This window comes from Mytilus trossulus, chromosome 1 (assembly GCF_036588685.1).
Source record: "Mytilus trossulus isolate FHL-02 chromosome 1, PNRI_Mtr1.1.1.hap1, whole genome shotgun sequence".
Taxonomy (NCBI): domain Eukaryota; kingdom Metazoa; phylum Mollusca; class Bivalvia; order Mytilida; family Mytilidae; genus Mytilus; species Mytilus trossulus.
Window position 1 is genome coordinate 109171044 of NC_086373.1, and position 18572 is coordinate 109189615.

General features: G+C 31.5%; 2 protein-coding genes across 4 annotated transcripts in view; one reads left to right on the plus strand and one right to left on the minus strand.

Moving 5' to 3' along the window:
- The window catches only part of LOC134697152 (ATP-dependent DNA helicase PIF1-like), a 19276-nt gene extending 16792 nt beyond the window's left edge, over positions 1-2484 (minus strand). Inside the window, exon 1 of one of the 2 annotated variants that reach the window (XM_063559230.1) lies at positions 2361-2476. The gene's annotated coding sequence lies outside the window, so the exon portion shown is untranslated. Of the gene's footprint in view, positions 1-2352 lie in introns of both variants that reach the window. The other variant, XM_063559221.1, reaches the window with a different exon arrangement.
- Positions 2476-14230, plus strand: LOC134697164 (tetratricopeptide repeat protein 33-like). Of its 2 annotated transcripts, none has more exons than XM_063559239.1 (5): positions 2476-2576; positions 6260-6482; positions 8721-8802; positions 11000-11131; positions 13634-14230. In XM_063559239.1, exons 2-5 carry the CDS (start codon positions 6268-6270, stop codon positions 13940-13942), a joined length of 738 nt encoding a protein of 245 aa, XP_063415309.1. In that variant the 5' UTR covers positions 2476-2576; positions 6260-6267; the 3' UTR covers positions 13943-14230. The 2 variants fall into 2 exon arrangements, with proteins under 2 accessions (XP_063415309.1, XP_063415317.1); XM_063559247.1 differs by having other exon boundaries at positions 2540-2576; positions 6250-6482.
- Positions 14231-18572: the final 4342 nt, after the last annotated feature.

An 18572-nucleotide genomic window follows, 5' to 3' on the forward strand; every position in this document is an offset into this window, starting at 1 on the left:
AAGGTTTAATATGACAATTTAATGTTAAGTAAGCCTTGTGTCCTGTTATTTATTGCAATACTTATATTTAAGGTTGTAAGGAAACTTAAGGGTTGATAAATGGTTGTGTGTTCTATTAAGTTAAGAAATGATTTTTCTATTAAGGTATAAGGAAATTATACTCGGATAAATAAATATTTGTCCCAAATAGGTGATAAAGTAACTATTATGTAAGCTACTTATTCCCTCCCTAACTTAACTTCTTGTGTGTTTCTTTACTGAAGTAGGAGATATAAGACTACTGGTGCAGTGTAAGGAAACCTGAGTGAAGTACCAATAAAAATGTGCATATTGGTTTAGTTTTGAATGAACAATACAAAGTTGAGTTATGTGCTGAGTTACAAACCGTCACAGTAACATTGATAATTTGGTGGTACACAAAGTGTTTTTAGATTTTAGTATATGCCACAGTGCATGAAGTTTTAAAGTAATATAAATGTACATTGATTAGTGTATAATTGACATAACATGTGTGATTTATATGGAGCACAAATGTATATATAGTATGGTGATGGAACAGTTTCCTGCACGACTACAAAAATGATTTGACATTAAGTTATTTTAAAGTTTATGTTTGAATTGAGCACTGGCTGGGATCGCAGCCTTAGCTCATTTTGGATTAGACCAACTGCCGTTGCGTTGTAAATTGGTGGTTGGTACGCCAGGCTGTGTTGATATCCTTTATACCAGTATCTAGAACAATATATTTTAGGCGAAATAATACTGGTTTGTGCACCGATCATATATTCACTGTACAATATTCCTGCACATGCACACAGTTGCTTACAGTGTATAGTAATCAGTTGCTTATCCGTGCTACACTACCAGACCTGCCAACTATCCCGATTTTCGCGGTATCATCCCGATTTTTATCCCTCAACCCGAATCCCGATATCGGGATCGTAAAATTAGTCAAAATCCCGAATTTCAACAAATATAATATTTTTACCGATTTTGAAGTTTTTCTGATCAATTTTAAAAAATCAATCATTTTATCTGGGGACATATTGTGACAAGTAAATGAGTAAGTCACAACAGGTGTCATAATTAGTGGTTGTAGGTAATCAGATTACCTAATGGGTCGTGACAGATCTCAAAATTAATTTGTAAACACAAATTTGGTCAAACAGCCTTTCAATTTTAATCAATTCATCATACAAGCAAAATTTGCGACATTTGCCGTAGTTCCACAGCAAAATCATAATTAATTGAAAGATGAGAACTGTAATGAACTCTCAAGAAAATATCGTTTATCTTGAAATCTGTTTAATTTTTGAAATCAGACATCGTGTGTCTGTTGATTTAAAATCGACGCCATTTTGTATTCCACAGGTAAGAGCACCTCTGAATACAAAGAAAGATAACTCAAATGTTATCCATTTTCTCATTGATACTGATAAGACCATAAGACTACATCAAAATCTGTCTTCATCCTTCTTACTTTAGGACATGTAGTTTTAGGTGTTTTGAGTCAAGGTTCATAGATGAGAAGGTCTTTGGAGGGGGAAAAGGGAAGGGGGGTGTCTCTACTTTGAATCTTTTATTTTTAATGCCATTTTCTCTAGTCTTCAGTTATTTTATAATTTAATAGTACAAGAATCATGCAAATAAAAGAGATCAAGCCCTATAAGCTCATCATTAGTATACAAAAAAAAAGAAGAGGACTTAGACTATTTTAGGAGTAAAAAACAATGCTCACAGAAAAGTCGCTATAATTGTAACCCTTAAAAATCTTGTCGCGCGCTAAATCCCCCATGGAGATTTTCAAAAGTTGGCAGGTCTGCACTACAAAAGTAGTAGTGGTACTCCAGACAGTGGAGGAAAGAATTATAAAGAAGATGACGTAACGTTATTTTCACTGTGGGGTACGAACAATGAAATTACCAATGATGCTTTAGATTCTGAAACGGCCAATTGTTTAGGAACACTTTCTACATTTACACGTAATCATGTTATAGGCAATTTTTAATAGGACGCAGCGAGTTTCGACTGCAACCAATAAAAATCTGTACTTTGTGTCTCCAAAATTTTACCTGTCAATCCGACCAAGGGTGGAGAGAGCGGGAGTGGATCATAACCCTTGGCTAGCGAAGATGGTTATATTACGATAATAAACATAAAAAAGTTCGTATTTGGAAAAAAAATAAAATAGCCTTTCAAGACGTCATAATTATTTGGACTATTTTGTCAAAATTATTTACTATGAACTGAAGCATTGTGCCTTTTGGCGAATATTTGACTCTTATATCAGTATTTGTACTATGCCAATAAAAAGTTTGTTGTTAATTTGCTGAAGCTTATATTAAACACTACCTGAGCACCTGTATAAGTTAGTTCGCGTCTGTAAGTTTTCATAACAAGTGCGAGGATTCAAAATTAGTAGTTCTCGGAGTTTATTATTTACCAGAGGAAAACTCCCGAAAGAATGACTATCCAATTAGAACTTTTGTTAAATTAGACCAATCACAAAGGGGTTCTTTTCAGGACTATTGTCAAAATGAAAGTGAAAGAAGAAATATTTTGCAATTTTTTTTGGGGTAAAAATATTGTATACATATATTAAAAATTGTCAGTTTAAATTGTCAGTTGCATATAATGGGGACTAGAAATACAACATTTGTTTTGCTTGTTCATTTGAATAAATGTTTTAATTTATGTACAGTTTTTGTACATAAATAAACAATGATAAATAGATAGTTTCATAGATTCTAACTGACATATTATAACTTAACAAAAAAAACAAGCATGCAATAATTTTTTTAAATTTCAAAATCTAAAAACAAAAAATTCCCTTTGCCAATTATGCCATAAACATTATATTTGATATTCATTCATTGAATTTTCATTCTTTGTTTGTTATAATCATTATGCCCACAGTTAGTCCAAATAATTATTTTTAATAATTTATAATAATTACACAGTGCCCAAAATTGGCTTATAAAATTTATTTTATCTTATACTGGCACTGCAACGTACAATTTCAGATTAAGAAAATGAGGCACTATTTATGATTACAAATCAAATATCAAATATGTTTATTGGATAATCAATATATATGTACAGTGCACAATTGATGTCTTCCACACAATGAACAGATATTAAAACAATTAATACAAAATAAATGCATATACATTAGAAATAATATCTGGACAGAGCCAATATAAGTTGTAAAACATTAATATAGTTCAAAAGCTTTTTCAATAAAAGTACAGATAGCTTTTGTATCAATTTTATTTAAAGGATACATAATGTTATGTAGAATAGTAGATTCCTTTTCCCTTTTATTTAAATCCGAGGGGTCGATATTTAATTTTTTGAAGAGATCTTGTCTTAAAATTGAAAACTTTTTACAGTATAAAATGAAGTGTTTTTCATCATCTAATAAATCACAAGTCTGACAAAGTCTTGAGTTATGCGGAATTTTTGGTCTATGATAACGACCTTTTTCTATTAAAAGAGAATGTGCACTAATTCTTAACTTAGTCAAATTTTTACATAGTGCTTTTGGAATATTAAAGTCAAGATATTTTTGAAGAGAAAAATTTGTGTAACAAAATGAAAAATATTTAAGCTTTGAGTCAGAATTGTAATTAGAATAATTTTGAAGCTGTTCTTTAATTAGTTGGATGGTTTGATCGTGTATTTTCAATTCTAGATTTTCATTTTCCAAATTCTTTACATCCAATTTAAATTTTTTGCAACTATAATCAATAAATGAATACCATGATTTTGACCCCTCTTTGAAAAGTCCTCTATCTACTTTATACACTTCAGCAAGAAATCTATCAGATGGAAGTTGTTGCAGTCTTATGAAATATTTAAAAGCCAATTTAGTAATAAAATTAATAATTGGTAATCTTCCTAATTCACACCTGGAGGCTAAATTTGATGCCTTTTTATGTACTCCAAGTAGATATTTACAAAATTTATTATGTATTTTTTCAAATGGTATATTATCTTTATTTAAATCTTTTAAAGTAAAATCGGATATCCAAACTTCTGATCCATAGGTTGTAATAGGTCTAATTAGAGAATCAAATAACTTTAGCTTAAGCTTGGTACCAGAGTAATTATAATCTAGAATATTTGATTTAAGACTAAATACTGCTTTAAGAGCTTTATTATACATATGTTCTGCGGCATGCTTTAAATTGCCATTAAATGAAATCAGCATTCCAAGATATTTATATTTATCGACTGTTTCTATATTTTGACCATTAATTTTAAATTTGATGGCAGATTTTTTCTTGCCCTTACTAAAAATCATAACTTTAGTTTTAGTAATATTGACTTTCAACTTCCATCTGTTACAATATATTCCCAGGCTGTCCAGACAAGCTTGTAAACCCTTTTCACTCTCTGACAGTAGAATTAAATCATCTGCATATTGTAAACAATTAAATTGTGTTGTAATGAGTGACACAGGAAATGTTTTTGAAAAATCAAATATTTTTGGCAGATCATTAGTGTATATATTAAATAACAGAGGGCTAAGACCATCACCTTGTCTAACACCCCTATTGGCTCTATGAGCTTCTGAAATAAAGTTTTCTTTTTTTACCACAAACTTTGAATTAGAGTACATATGTTTAATTATCTTATAGAAATTTCCTCCAATTTTAAGATTTAATAGTTTTTTAAATAATCCTGAGTGCCAAACAGAGTCAAAAGCTTTAGAGAGATCTACAAAACAAGCAAAAATAGGCTTTTTTAATTTATGTAAATATTTATTTATCAAAGTTTTAATAGTGAAAATATGATCTGCAGTTCTATAATCTGGTCTGAATCCTGCTTGAAAGGGATTATAAAGATTATTTTCTTCCATATATTTATGCAGTCTTTTCTGTAATAATGAGGTGAAAAGCTTGCCAAGACAGCTGGTAAGGCTAATACATCTATAATTATCGCATATGTTTATGTCACCATTTTTGTGTAAGAAGGAAGTACAAGATAAATTCCAAGCATCTGGAAATTTTCCGCTTGATAAAATTCTGTTAAATAAATTAACAATAGGTAAAAGTAATAGGTCTTTTCCATATAAAAGGAATTCATTATATATAAGGTCTATTCCTGGTTGTTTATTCTTCTTAAGTTTTTTAATGCCATCTCTGACTTCTTTACAAATGAATGCATAATCTAAATGTTTATTATTAATATTTTCAATTTCTATCTTCGAGATATCTAAATCAGTATTATTTTCTTCATAAAGCTTTTTTAAGTAATTTGACATTTCAGATAGAGGTATAGGATTTTCTTCTCTATTTGTATTTTTCTTCAGATTATTAATGGTTTTCCAAAATAATTTAGGGTTATCTTCATGAAGAGAATCTAATTTATCAATTATATCTGTTATAAATTTCTTTTTTGTATCTTTTAGTAATTTTTTGTACTCCCTTCTTAACTGGTGGTATGATGTTTTTAAATCATGATTATTAGGATGTTGTTGTAATCTACTTCCAAGATTGTTAAGTTCCCTTTTAAAAAATTTACAATTTCCATTAAACCATTTCTGTTTTCCTTTCTTTTTCTTTCTTTTCCCCTTGAATGGTCTAAAATTAAATGTTTTATTTGCTGAGTCTAAAATTATATTGCTCAGATTTTCAGATAAATTATTTATATCCATTTCAGGATTATTGACTTCTAGTAAAAATTGATCAATTAAAAGTTTTGAATCTTGTATGGCTTCTACAAATTTTTCTCTTGAGCCTGATTCCAAATTGTATTTACCTGGAAGAAGATCACAATCCTTAGTATTAATGTTGTTGTTAATTTGTGAGTATATATAATTACTGTTGTTTTTTAAACCAGTCCATAATAAACTATGGTCTGAAAGCTCATTTGGTGGAAAGACATGTAAATAAACAAATTCATGAAAAATATCTTCAGAAACTAAAAAATAATCAATACTACTACTTCCTCTTGGACAGTAGTAGGTATGGAACCCCAGCGAGTCACCGTCAATTCGACCATTAAGTATTCTCATCTTTGATTCTATACAAAAATCTATTAGCATTCTTCCCTGTTCATTTATCTCAGGATCAAGGTTGTTTCTTTTGGGTAAAATTAGATCTGATGTATAATTTGTAGGTAAATTGGACTTGCCCTCAGAATTCAATGATTACAATGTTTTGCCCCAAGCCCTTACAATTTTATGGCTTTATTCACCACTATAGATCTGACCAGTTACTGGTTTTAGAATAAATGTGCTAGTCTGTTACAGAATGAATTATGAAATCATTTTCTTGGAAGAAGAAAACAGGCAGTAGTGTAAAGCGATCTGTATCAACAGCATTTGAAGAAGACACTAAAGATGACAATGAACAGTTAGAAGGTGTTGATTGGCTGACACTTGCTCCTCACAGAAAAATTGTTTGTCTTGAAGATGCTTTATCTAAAAGTGCCAGACTTAAAAATGAAGGGTCATTAATGGCTGAATCTGAAAGGTAAAATTGCAAGATTTAGTCTCAGACAGGTGACTGGGTGGGCATCCCACAGCTTTTGTTTGGCAAATATTGCATAATTTGCAGTCAATGATAGATAAAGCTACTTTGCCTTTTAGTGTAATGGCTTGATAATTATATCTTCCAAGCCTCATCTTGAGAGTTCAAATAACGCAAAGCATTGTGGTAAATACTCTTTAGATTTTATTCATGCCCATGTCAAGCTATTGATTTATAACAATGTAAACAACTATTTAAGTTACAACAGTTTGTGTATTGGTTTAACCATACTTGGAAAGACCTTTTTTTTTTTATCAAAAATTACATATATAAGATGTGTATGGTGGTTATGTAAAGCAAAATTATATCCGGGTGAAATTTGATCCGGAGGAAAAAATGTCCCAGTAGTTGTTGTTATTTTTTTATCTGGAGGAAAATATTTCCCTGGGATATTTTCTCCTTAGCCGTGAAATTCTATCTGGGTAGTTAACTTATTGAATAGTTATTAGACAAATACTTATCCTTTACAAATTCTATGGAATAATAATAGTGTATTTGAATAAAAGAGAAATTGTTAAAAAAAAATGTATTATAATGGGAAATAATTTCACAAATTATCATTGAAAAAAATTCCTGAAATATTGAAGTCACTATCATCCTTTTAAAACGAAAATTATCATGAAACATAAGGAAGAAAACCAGAATTAATTTCACAAAGATCATAATTGTGAAAATAATATCATGATTATATAAGGTTAGTGAAATACATGTAAAAGCGAGTTGTTTTCAGATCTCAGTACAAATATAAATTAAAAAGTAAGATAGAAATATAGTTGCATTACTACTGTTAACAGTAATAGAATAATTTTATTATGATATTTTTAACTATTAAATAGTTTTGTCTGGGGACAGAGATGCAGTTGTTGATTATATGGAAATCAGATAAATCATAGCATAACAATATATTTGAACAAAAGCCTGTTTAACAGCTGGATAGTATTTACCTGTGAAATGTTATCTTTCTTATTAAATCAAGTTGTAAGTCATCTTTTAAAAAAAAAAAAAATATTTATATAAAAAAAAAGATTCAAGGAAACATTTCACTATGAAATAGATTCAGAAATATATTATATTAATATCTTTAAAATATAAATTGCTCATAATTACCTCCCTTTGATAAATTATGCAAATTTGTTCTACCTTTGTGAAACATTTCATAATTATAGTCAGGTATATATTGATTGTGAGTAACTTACAGAGTAGTTACTGGGACTCTATTTCACACGGTTCTGTGAAATATAGTACGGCAAATATATACCGGTACATACTATCCGCATAAAACAGATAAGATTTTCACTCGTCTGGAAAAAATCTACCTGTGAAATACCATACCTGGAAAAAAATTACCGGGACAAATTATCCTCAGGATAAAATATCACAGAGGAAGAAATAAACCGTTACAGTTATATCTATCTGATCCAAAAAAGTTCCAGTTCAACTACAACTATCAAATGTTACTAATGATGTGGATGTTATCAATTATAGGTAACCATACAGCCTTTAATAATTAGAAAACAATACTGTACAGTCATCTATAAAAGGCCTGACCTAATAAATGTGCAAAAATTCAAACTCAAAAACTAACAGCCTGATTTATAACAGAACATATGACAAAATAACAGATATTACAGATATGAACCAACAACAACCACTTACAGTGGTATACCTGCACACAAAATAAGAACAAACTGTAAAAATCAGTTGCAGTTTGCTTTATTGATATAAAAAAAAAAAGGAGATGTGGTATGATTGCCAATGAGACAACTATCCACCAAAGTTCAAATAAAGTAATGTTCGGTGTTCAAAATAAATTTTTATTTGGACATTGCTTGGGCTTTTAGATGTCAGAATAGTCCTAAAATATACTAGAACAATGATAAAGAAACATTAGTGGCTGAATTTGAAAGGTTTTTAGAAAACCAAGACTTTAGAACAGAGATGAAGATTAATGAGTTGCTGAAATTTGAAAGATTTTATTGGATGAATCATGTCTGTTTAATTTTCCATAAATATTTTAGAATAAAAAGAAAGAGGGGTTATAGTTTTAGTTTTTTATTTGTTCAGAGACCACAAAACAACATGAGAACAAAAAGGAAATAAAGGTGGCATGTTTTGGTCTTTTTCTATAACTGATGCAATAATGATTTTTTGTAATGTCTAAATAAACCTGTATACTTATAGGTACTGGGAAGCCATTAAGAAATGGGATGAGGCCATACAGTTTACACCTGAAGATGAAACAATCTATGAAATGAAAGCTCAGGTATGCAGTATTTTTCAATATTAATTCTATATATATGTAAAAACAATTATTTCCTAATCATGAATTAAATTGAACAGCTCACAACTATGACATTTGGACACTGTTTGCTAACTTGTCTCATTGTCATATTTGAACGTTACTGAAGACATCATAGACAATAGACAATAGACAATATTTTATTCGCACAAACACATTTACATTAAATGGTTATGGCATACAAAATTAAGACAATAAACGTACAATAGTTAAATTGATTACAATTATATTAGAGTGACAGTGGTATTCACAACAAAGAAGAAAAAAGGCTATAAATATCAACAGTTAACACATTATTAATGTTCATGAACAATTGAAAAAAGAACACAAACAAAAATTAGGTTGGCATTGCATATTAAAAGAAATACAAGTTATACAGATGTTCTTAATAAAAGACAATCATTAATATACTTTATGGTGATTTTTATAATGACTGGTAGACTGCTATTTAAAAGTACAGTCAAATGCTTAAGTGTTATAGTGGACTGTAATTTAATAAAATTGAAATTAAGATTTTTATTAATATTTTCATATTACATTCTTAAGTAACAGGAAAACATAATTTCTTTCTATTGCTCTTTAATTTACTTTTAACATTTACAGAAATTGATCTTGCATAGATATGAATCAGTTCTGATTTTTTCAATAAATTTTCTTGCAGCTTTTTTTCGGTCTCTTATGACTCTGAGTCTCTAAAAAAGTGTATTCTGAGAAATACTTCTGATACGTCATCAAGTGTTTTACAAGAAATATCAAACAAGCATTAGTTTCAATCTAGTGGAGTCCAAATTTTCTTCCATCAGTTCAGATGGGTTGAAGATTGTATCAGGGGCGGATTTAGGCGGGGGCGTGGCGGGCGTGCGCCCCCCCTAAAATTTGCAAAGCATGGGTTGACTTCAACATATTTAAGAATCAGAAGAGACAATTCAATCTTTTTTAACATTCAAAGTATCATAAGTATATAAAACAGTCAGTTTAACAGAATCAACGTGATAACTAATCAACTGACCGTCTACGCTTTATTAAAGTTCTATAAATAATTTCAAAGGAAGGTGTCAAACGCGGAGCTGCGTTTGATGACAAATATAATAGGGTTTAAGCAGTTAAAGTAAAAACAAATGTTAAATTGTATTTGCGGTTTTTATAATCAATTTGTTTGATAATCGAAGTTCCAAAACATCCCTTACTCTTTTTCACAATTTCATCATGACACGGTCAAGAAAACAGTCGGCAGGTGATATTCTTTTATAATATCTTTTAATGAAAGATAGAAAAACTGTTTCAAGAGAAAGGTTAGTTTATTAATTTGTATCTCTGTGTCTATATTTATTTCTCACTTACAACCTAAATATTTAGCCGAATAATTTATGTACCGTATTACTGTATGCTTGAGATCCCAAGAAAATTAATATAACTGCGTAAATGCATGCATCCCATTCTGATGTTAGTTGTTTGTGGCGAACACAGTAAAGTCTGGCACGACCTCCGATAGTCAAAAAGTAAAAAAAAACAGATAGATATATATGAAAGGACAATTAAAAATTGCTGGTAAAAGTAGAAATTTTCGTTTGAAAAATATTTTGGTTAGGTGAGCAATTGTGATCTGTCTCGTCTCACTTTGCGTCCGTCTGTCCGCCCGTCTATCTGTAGATTGTTGTCATGTGTGGACTGAGGCGGTTTCAGCTTGAAACTTTAATGTTTCACTAATTTTACCACATTATAGTTCGAGATATTTACATTTCACCCCTTTAGAAGAATATTTCAATAATTTTACCTTAAAAAAACTCCAAAAAATTTTCGCCTCGCTCCGCTCCCCAATTTATAAAAATGTGCACCCCCCCTAACTGAAAATCCTGGATCCGCCCCTGTGTATGGCCTTCAGTTTAAAACTATTTGTTAATTGAAGTTTTATATCAAGGGGAAAGTAGCAAACCTATTTGAAGTTAAAACCTGCTTAGACATAATGTCTGATGCTCAATAATGATTTGATTTACAACAAGTTCTAGATTGTTTTGTCGTCTGGGTCCCTCAGCCCCACCTACTCCATAAAAAGGCCATCAATATTCTGAGTAAATTCGAGGGATGTATAGCCAGTCAAGGTCGTTAAAAACTTCTATTTGTATGAGTAAACTCAGACTAATGTATAACTGTCTTTTCACAGGTTTTATTAGCATTGTGTGAAGTTTTCCCTGCCCTAGCTATGGCTGAAAAGGTTGTGAAATTAAAACCAACATGGTGGACTGGTTATCAGACATTAGGGCGTGCCCAGCTAGGCCTGGGTGAAGTCAGACAGGTACAATACAATACTTTGTTTCTAAAGTCAGACATAAGGGATCTTTTTGTCCTGTTCTTTTGTACAGTTCTTTATTTGATATCTTTGCTGGCCAACATATCCTGCATATTTTCCTTATACATTTGGTGTGGAGTCCAGAGAGTCTTAGGCTGTCTTTCTGTGTTATTCTCCAGCATTCTGCACTATACAATAAGGTAGAAAGAACATTTTTCTGGTAGATCTTTATTTTTATTTTTTCAGTTATGTCGCCCAACAAGCTTACCCTGATTATTTGCGTTTGATATATCGAGCCCAAATGGTTAAAGTTGTCTACTTCTTCTAGCGGTTCACCACTAGTTTGATCGCATTGAAGGTAGGAGTAAGTTGCATTGTTTTTGTTTTCTTCTTGCTGATGTTCAATCCAGTTTGGTGTGGGTATTTGGCTAAATCTAGGGTTTTCTTTTGAAGATCCAGTTTGGTGTGGGTATTTGGCTAGATTTAGGGTTTTATTTTGAAGATGGTCAGCATTGCTTGAAAGTAAAGCTATATCATCTGCAAATTCAAGATCTTTCAGCGTTGATGTAAGGTTCCACCTAATTCCACAATTTTTATTTCCCATTGCTTGCCTCATTACCCAAACAAGGAAAATCAGTTCAACCACAATTTATTTATGGAATGATAACATACCTGCCAACTGTCACTATTTGCGGGGGATTTCCCCCATGGAGGCTCCAAAATTGAAACTTTGAAAGAGCAATTCTGTCCACAATTTAAACAAAACAATTAGTTTTACAATGACATTAAGCTTATAAAAGAATGAAGAAGCCAAAAAACAACATTAAAATGTATTTGCAGGCCCCCTTGAAGGTTTTTTAAGACCATGACAGCCATCTTGCACGTAAAACCCCCATGGACATTTTGAAAAGTTGGAAGGTATGTGATAAGGTGTAAATAGTTATCAAAGGTACCAGGATTATAATTTAGTATGCCATACGCGCGTTTCGTCTACATAAGACTCATCAGTGATGCTCAAATCAAAAATATTTATAAACCCAAACAAGTACAAAGTTGAAGAGCATTGAGGATCCAAAATTCCAAAAAGTTGTGCCAAATACGGCTAAGGTAATCTATGCCTGGGATAAGAAAATCCTTAGTTTTTCAAAAAGTTCAAAGTTTTGTATACAGGAAATTTATAAAAAGACCACATTATTGATATTCATGTCAACACCGAAGTGTTGACTACTGGGCTGGTGATACCCTCGGGGACGAAACGTCCACCAGCAGTGGCATCGACCCAGTGGTGTAAATAGTTATCAAAGGTACCAGGATTATAATTTAGTATGCCATACGCGCGTTTCGTCTACATAAGACTCATCAGTGACGCTCAAATCAAAAATATTTATAAACCCAAACAAGTACAAAGTTGAAGAGCATTGAGGATCCAAAATTCCAAAAAGTTGTGCCAAATACGGCTAAGGTAATCTATGCCTGGGATAAGAAAATCCTTAGTTTTTCAAAAAGTTCAAATTTTTGTACACAGGAAATTTATAAAATGACCACATTATTGATATTCATGTCAACACCGAAGTGTTGACTACTGGGCTGTAAGTCTAATTTGGCGGGTTTCATGAACTCTCATCTGAATTTTTAACTCTTTTTCATTGTTCGTTGGTCAATGTAAATTTGTCATTGTTCATTGGTCAATGTTAATTTGTCATTGTTTAGTCAGTTTATTAGATTCTTTAAACAATACATTTGGTTTTTGAGGGGAATGTAGGGTGTACAGTTTTATCTGGCAGAGTTCATTATTTTCATTCCTTATTAGTCAACATTAAATTGTCATGGTTATGTCTGTTTTTCATATACTTCATTTATATGTATGTTCGTCTGCAGGATTGATAGAAACATTCTGTCATTGCATAACACAAATGGAAACAATATGTCACATGTGTAAAAAAGGAATTAGGAAAAAAAAGTTGTAAAAGTGCCAGTCTTTGTAAGAATCAGGCAATTTAGGTAAAAACAAAACATGATCAGAAAAAACCCACTGAGCTAATCATTCTATTAAATACTTACCACCATCCTGAGTTAAAAATTATAAGTCTTGTGTTTGTGTGTGTCTGGTAATATAAAAAAACTCGGTTAGAAATTTGTTAATTTCTAGTGCATTTCAACCAAATTGTATCTTCTATTACCAGAACAGAAAACCGAAATGAATGTTATTTTTGTGCATAACTACATATTATGAACTGAGATCAATGTCAAATTGGGTGAGTTTTTTTGGTCATGTTTTCACCACTGCCTGATTCTTAGGCAGACTGGCACTTATAACAGAAGGCATTAATATTTACAATCTCCCAATATTTTTAATTAAGAGACAGGTAAATAACTACCTGAGGTATATTATACCCATTGAATCTTTTTAAGAGAAGCTTGATCCATAAGAATAATAGAAGTTTCTATATTGAAGGTTAAAATACAATCTGTTTTATGGGAATTAATGCTATAAAACAATTATTTCAGGCAATAAAGAGTTTCTCAAGAGCAGTACATTTAAATCCAGCTGATGAAGAGTTATGGAAGGAAGACTTTTTATGGTCATTCTCATTACTGAAACAAAAAGCTGATCAACAGAAAATGTTAGAACAGGAAATGGATAATTCTAAAGTGAAACTGACTGAACTAAGTGATGAAGAGACAGTGACAGAAATAAGTGAGGAGAAACAAGGAATGAGTGAGGAAAATACAAGTTTATCTCCAATGGATAAACATCCACATGAACCAGAAATAAAATATCTACCTCAAAATTATGTACATATGAGAGATAAATGATACATTAGGGTTATTTTACTTGTTAATCTTGTGATGAAAGTAATGAAGTGACATTTACCCATACTCAAGGGTTGACTCTTCTTCTATTCAGCAGTAAAAATCCTTGTCAAGTGGGATGTCAGTTTGATATAGAAATATGCAGCCTGTCCTATCAAGAATGAAGATGTTATATCATTTTTCCTATTTATGATGAATGCCAAGCTCCTTGCACCTTATAAAGATGTGCAACAATTACTATGTATTCAGAAATTATTTTGTGCATTTATTATTGTGATTTATGAGAAATAAACAAAAATGTAAGAAATTAAGATTGATTAATGCGATTTAAGGAAATATTTTATTACGGTAGATATCTGAATATAATTTTTGACTCACTTGGCCAAATTTAAACAAACAAGGCCACAATCATCATTGGGGTATCTTGTTTAAACATGTGACTGATGACCAAACCCAACAACCAAGATGGCCATCATGGCTAAAATAGAACATAGGGGTAAAATGTAGATTTTGGCTAAATATCTTTGAAACCAAAGCATTGAGAGCAAATCTGACATTTTTGTAAAACTGTTCATCAGGTCAACATTTATCTGCTTTGAAATGATTAGACATATCAAACAACCTGTTGTTGGGTTGCTGCCCTTGAATTGGTAATTTAAAAAAAATGTTGAAGCTTTGATTATTGTCTTTAATATTATCATAGATAGATATAAATTGTAATTTTCAAAATGATCTTTTGACTCCTTATGACGTTATTGCCCTTGATAGTAAATTCTTAACTGGTTTTTGTAAATTTTGTAATCTTTTTACGAAAATCTTCTCCTCTAAAAAAAGTAAAAAATTTATCCAGACTTGGCCACGATCATGACATCATTAGGGTTTCTTGTTTTAAAAATATGTCAATGACCCTGACTGCCAACCAATACATGGCTGAAAATAGAAGAAAGTGGTAAAATGCAGATTTTTGGCTTATTTCTTCGAAAAGAAAGCATTAAGAGCAAAACTGACAAGGTAAATGTGGATTCATTATGATAAGATATGTCTGCACTGAAACTTTCAGACAAAACCCATAGTTGGGTTGCTGCTCCTAGATTGGTAATTTTAAGGAAATTTTGCAAATTTTGGTTATCTTGAATGTTACTATGTATAGAGATAAACTGTAAACAGAAATTATGTTTAGAAAAGTAAGATCTACAAATCTGCCTCATGACCAAAATGGTCAATTGACCACATAAGGAGTAATTGCCCTTTATAATCAATTTTAACGTGTTTTTTTTAAAAATTGTAATCTTTCAAAAAACTGCTGAAACTACAAAGAAAATTTTATTAAACTTATTCACAATCATCATTAGGGTGTCTTGCTTACAATGTGTCAGATGACACTGCCTGCCAATCAAAATGGCTGACATGGCTAAAAATAGAACATAGGGGTAAAATGCATTTATGTCTATTACTTTTTATAACAGTTATCAATAGAGAAAATCTGAAAGAAACAACAAATTTCAGAATAATGAGCTCTACTGCCAATTGTCCATAGATGTCAAACCTATAAGACAAATTCTTATAGGAGCAATAGGCCATAAATGACAAATTTTATCTTTTTTTTTTTTGGCCTTTTATCATGAAAACTATGATATTTAGAGAGAAAACATTTTTTTCTGTTATGCCTTATATGATTTAAATTATAATAAATGAATTAACACTTTAAATCACACGAATGGTTAAGCATTCAAGATCTATTAAAAAAAGGCAAAGTTTGCCAATAGTTAGTGGACTGTCACTCTTCTTAAGTGTGAATGCTCTTAACTGAGTTTTTGTTTACACTCTGTTTTGTTTTTAGCAACAGCTAAAGAGGATAGAGCGAAATGTTTTTGTTATGACGTCTATTCTTGTCTACGATGTTGGAGAGTGTCCTTTGTTTGATATGCACATAGACTAAGGTGAGCAACATAGGCTCATTAGAGGCTGTGTCCTTTGTTTGATATACACATAGACTAAGGTGAATGTCATAGGCTCGTTAGAGGCTGTAGTTGTTATTGTCATATCCAGTCACCCAATAGCATTATGAGCATTTATAAATATAAAAATGTCTTATCGCCCAACAAGCTTATGAAAGGCCGTTCATGTCAAAAACCCGATAAAGTAACGCGTTAACATTTAACGCGATAAAATCACATTTAACGCGATAAATGTAGTTTAAACGCGTTAAAATAATTTTTAACGCGTTAATTGATAATTTAACGCGTTAAGCAATTCACTACAAAAAGTGACAGAAAAACTTTCTACTTTCGCCTTAACTAAGTTTTAAGACGTCAGATTTTACTCGAAACCTAATAAATGAAATGGCCAGATGTGTCAAATCTTCGTCAATTAACGCGATAATGTTGAGATTAGCAGCACATTACGTAGAAGCTTCATTAACGCGTTAAAAGCAACTTGAACGCGTTAAAAGCAACTTTAACGCGTAAAATGCAACTTTAACGCGTTAAATGCAACTTTAACGCGTTAAAAGCAGCTTTAAAGCGTTAAATGCACTTTTAACGCGTAAAATCCAACTTAAACGCGTTAACTGCAACTTTAACGTGTTTAATGCAACTTTAACGCGTTAAAAGCAGCTTTAACACGTTAAATGCACTTTTAACGCGTAAAATGCAACTTTAACGCGTAAAATGCAACTTTAACGCGTTAAATGCAACTTTAACGCGTTAAAAGCAGCTTTAAAGCGTTAAATGCACTTTTAACGCGTAAAATGCAACTTTAACGCGTTTAATGCAACTTTAATGCGTTAAATGCAACTTTAACGCGTTAAATGTTATTTTAACGCGTTAATAAACTTAAACGCATTAAATGTAACTGTAACGCGTTAAATGCAACTTTAACGCGTTAAATGCAATGTTAACGCGTTAAATGCAACTTTAACGCGTTAAATGTTATTTTAACACGTTAAAACCAACTTTAGTGCGTTAAACACTACTTTAACGCGTAAACTGCAATTTTACAGCGTTTAAAGCTACTGTTACGTGTTTTAAGCAACGTTTGATTTAATTAAAGCTTACTTTTCATATGTATATATATATTGACTGATCATGCTAATTAAAAGGCTATTTAGATTTAAATTTGTCAACCTGTCTTTACGCTTCGTCTTGAATAAATTTTGTTTATATGTCAGGTTTTTCAGATACTTTACTTCGTCTTTTTGCATTAAGTGATGTCTGTATCTAACATTATGGTTTACCATAGGTAGTTTGACGTATACTTACATAAGTCTCTACAGATGAAGTTTTTTTTTCTGCAGATGGTGAATACATGACATATCTTTACTATATCTATCGACCATGTCTCAGTTAAGCATTACAATCGGATATTGTTACACGGCTATCAGTCAGATAACTGAAGCTTTTTTATTTATTTTTTCATTCGAGCGTCATTGATGAGTCTTATGTAAACGAAACGTTCGTTTAGCACAAATACAAAATTTCAATCCTGGTATCTATTATGAATTTATCAGCTAGCAATCGTGTGTGAACATATTTAAAACAAGAGGCCCTTAAGAGCGTGCATCGAGCATCTAGTAAAGCATGCCCAATAATGTAATGAATCTGTGCCAAAAGTAAGAGGATGACCATTTGATATCCATTGAGGAAGGAGGATGTTATTCTTTATTTTTACTACTTACTAAGTCGGTTTTTTTTTCGCCGCGCAATCATTCACTTTCGACATGATAACCTCTAAATACTGCGTTGTTTTGTAATATGGCATGTACGGAGAACAGATTATTTATCCCCCCCCTAAAATGGGCGCTATTATCAATGCCCTACCTGTAAAGGCTGAAAGACACTGTCTCTCTGTCCGTCCGTTATCAGTCCTGAATTTTATTCAACGTTATGATTTTTTTTCTGATATTGTTTGACTCTAACCCCATTGTTTTATTTTGTATTTACATTGAGTCATATATCACATTTATTCGTTCAGTGTATCTTCATTAGTTTTTTTGATATGTCATTTGATTGAGTAAAACCATTTCAGTTGATATTCTAAAGTGTGTCTTTCTACGTTGTGATATTACACTATTGTTTCAAGTTGGATAGGTGTTAGTGCTTATTTAAACATTTAAACCCACTGCATTTGTTTGCACCTGTCCTAAGTCAGGTACCTGGTACCGTAGTTGTCGTTTTTTTATGTGCTTCATAAGTGTTTTCATTTGTTTTTATAGATTAGACCGTTGGCTTTCCTGTTTGAATGATTTTACACTAGTCTTTTTAAGGCCCTTTGTGCCTTGCTGTTCAGTGTGAGCCAAGACTATAATTGAAGGCTGTAATTCATTACTGAGTGTGCTAAATTGTTATCGTCTTCATTGGTGTCATCTTCTTGTGTTTGTGGTGGTATGTTTTCATTTGTTTGCGGCACTTGTTTTTGATAGTATGTTGTTCAAGATACCTGTTACAAATAGGACATTAGAACATGTATGGTTTTCAGTATTTTGAAATCTGGTTTGTTAAGGAGAATGGTTTAATCGTGAGAGGAAGACGAAATGTAATATCTTCATTATCCTCCTCGTCTGAAATGTCCTGGGTTAAAGCCATAAAACTTTGCTCAGTGCTCGGAGCACAAAAATCGTGCTCGAAACATGAAA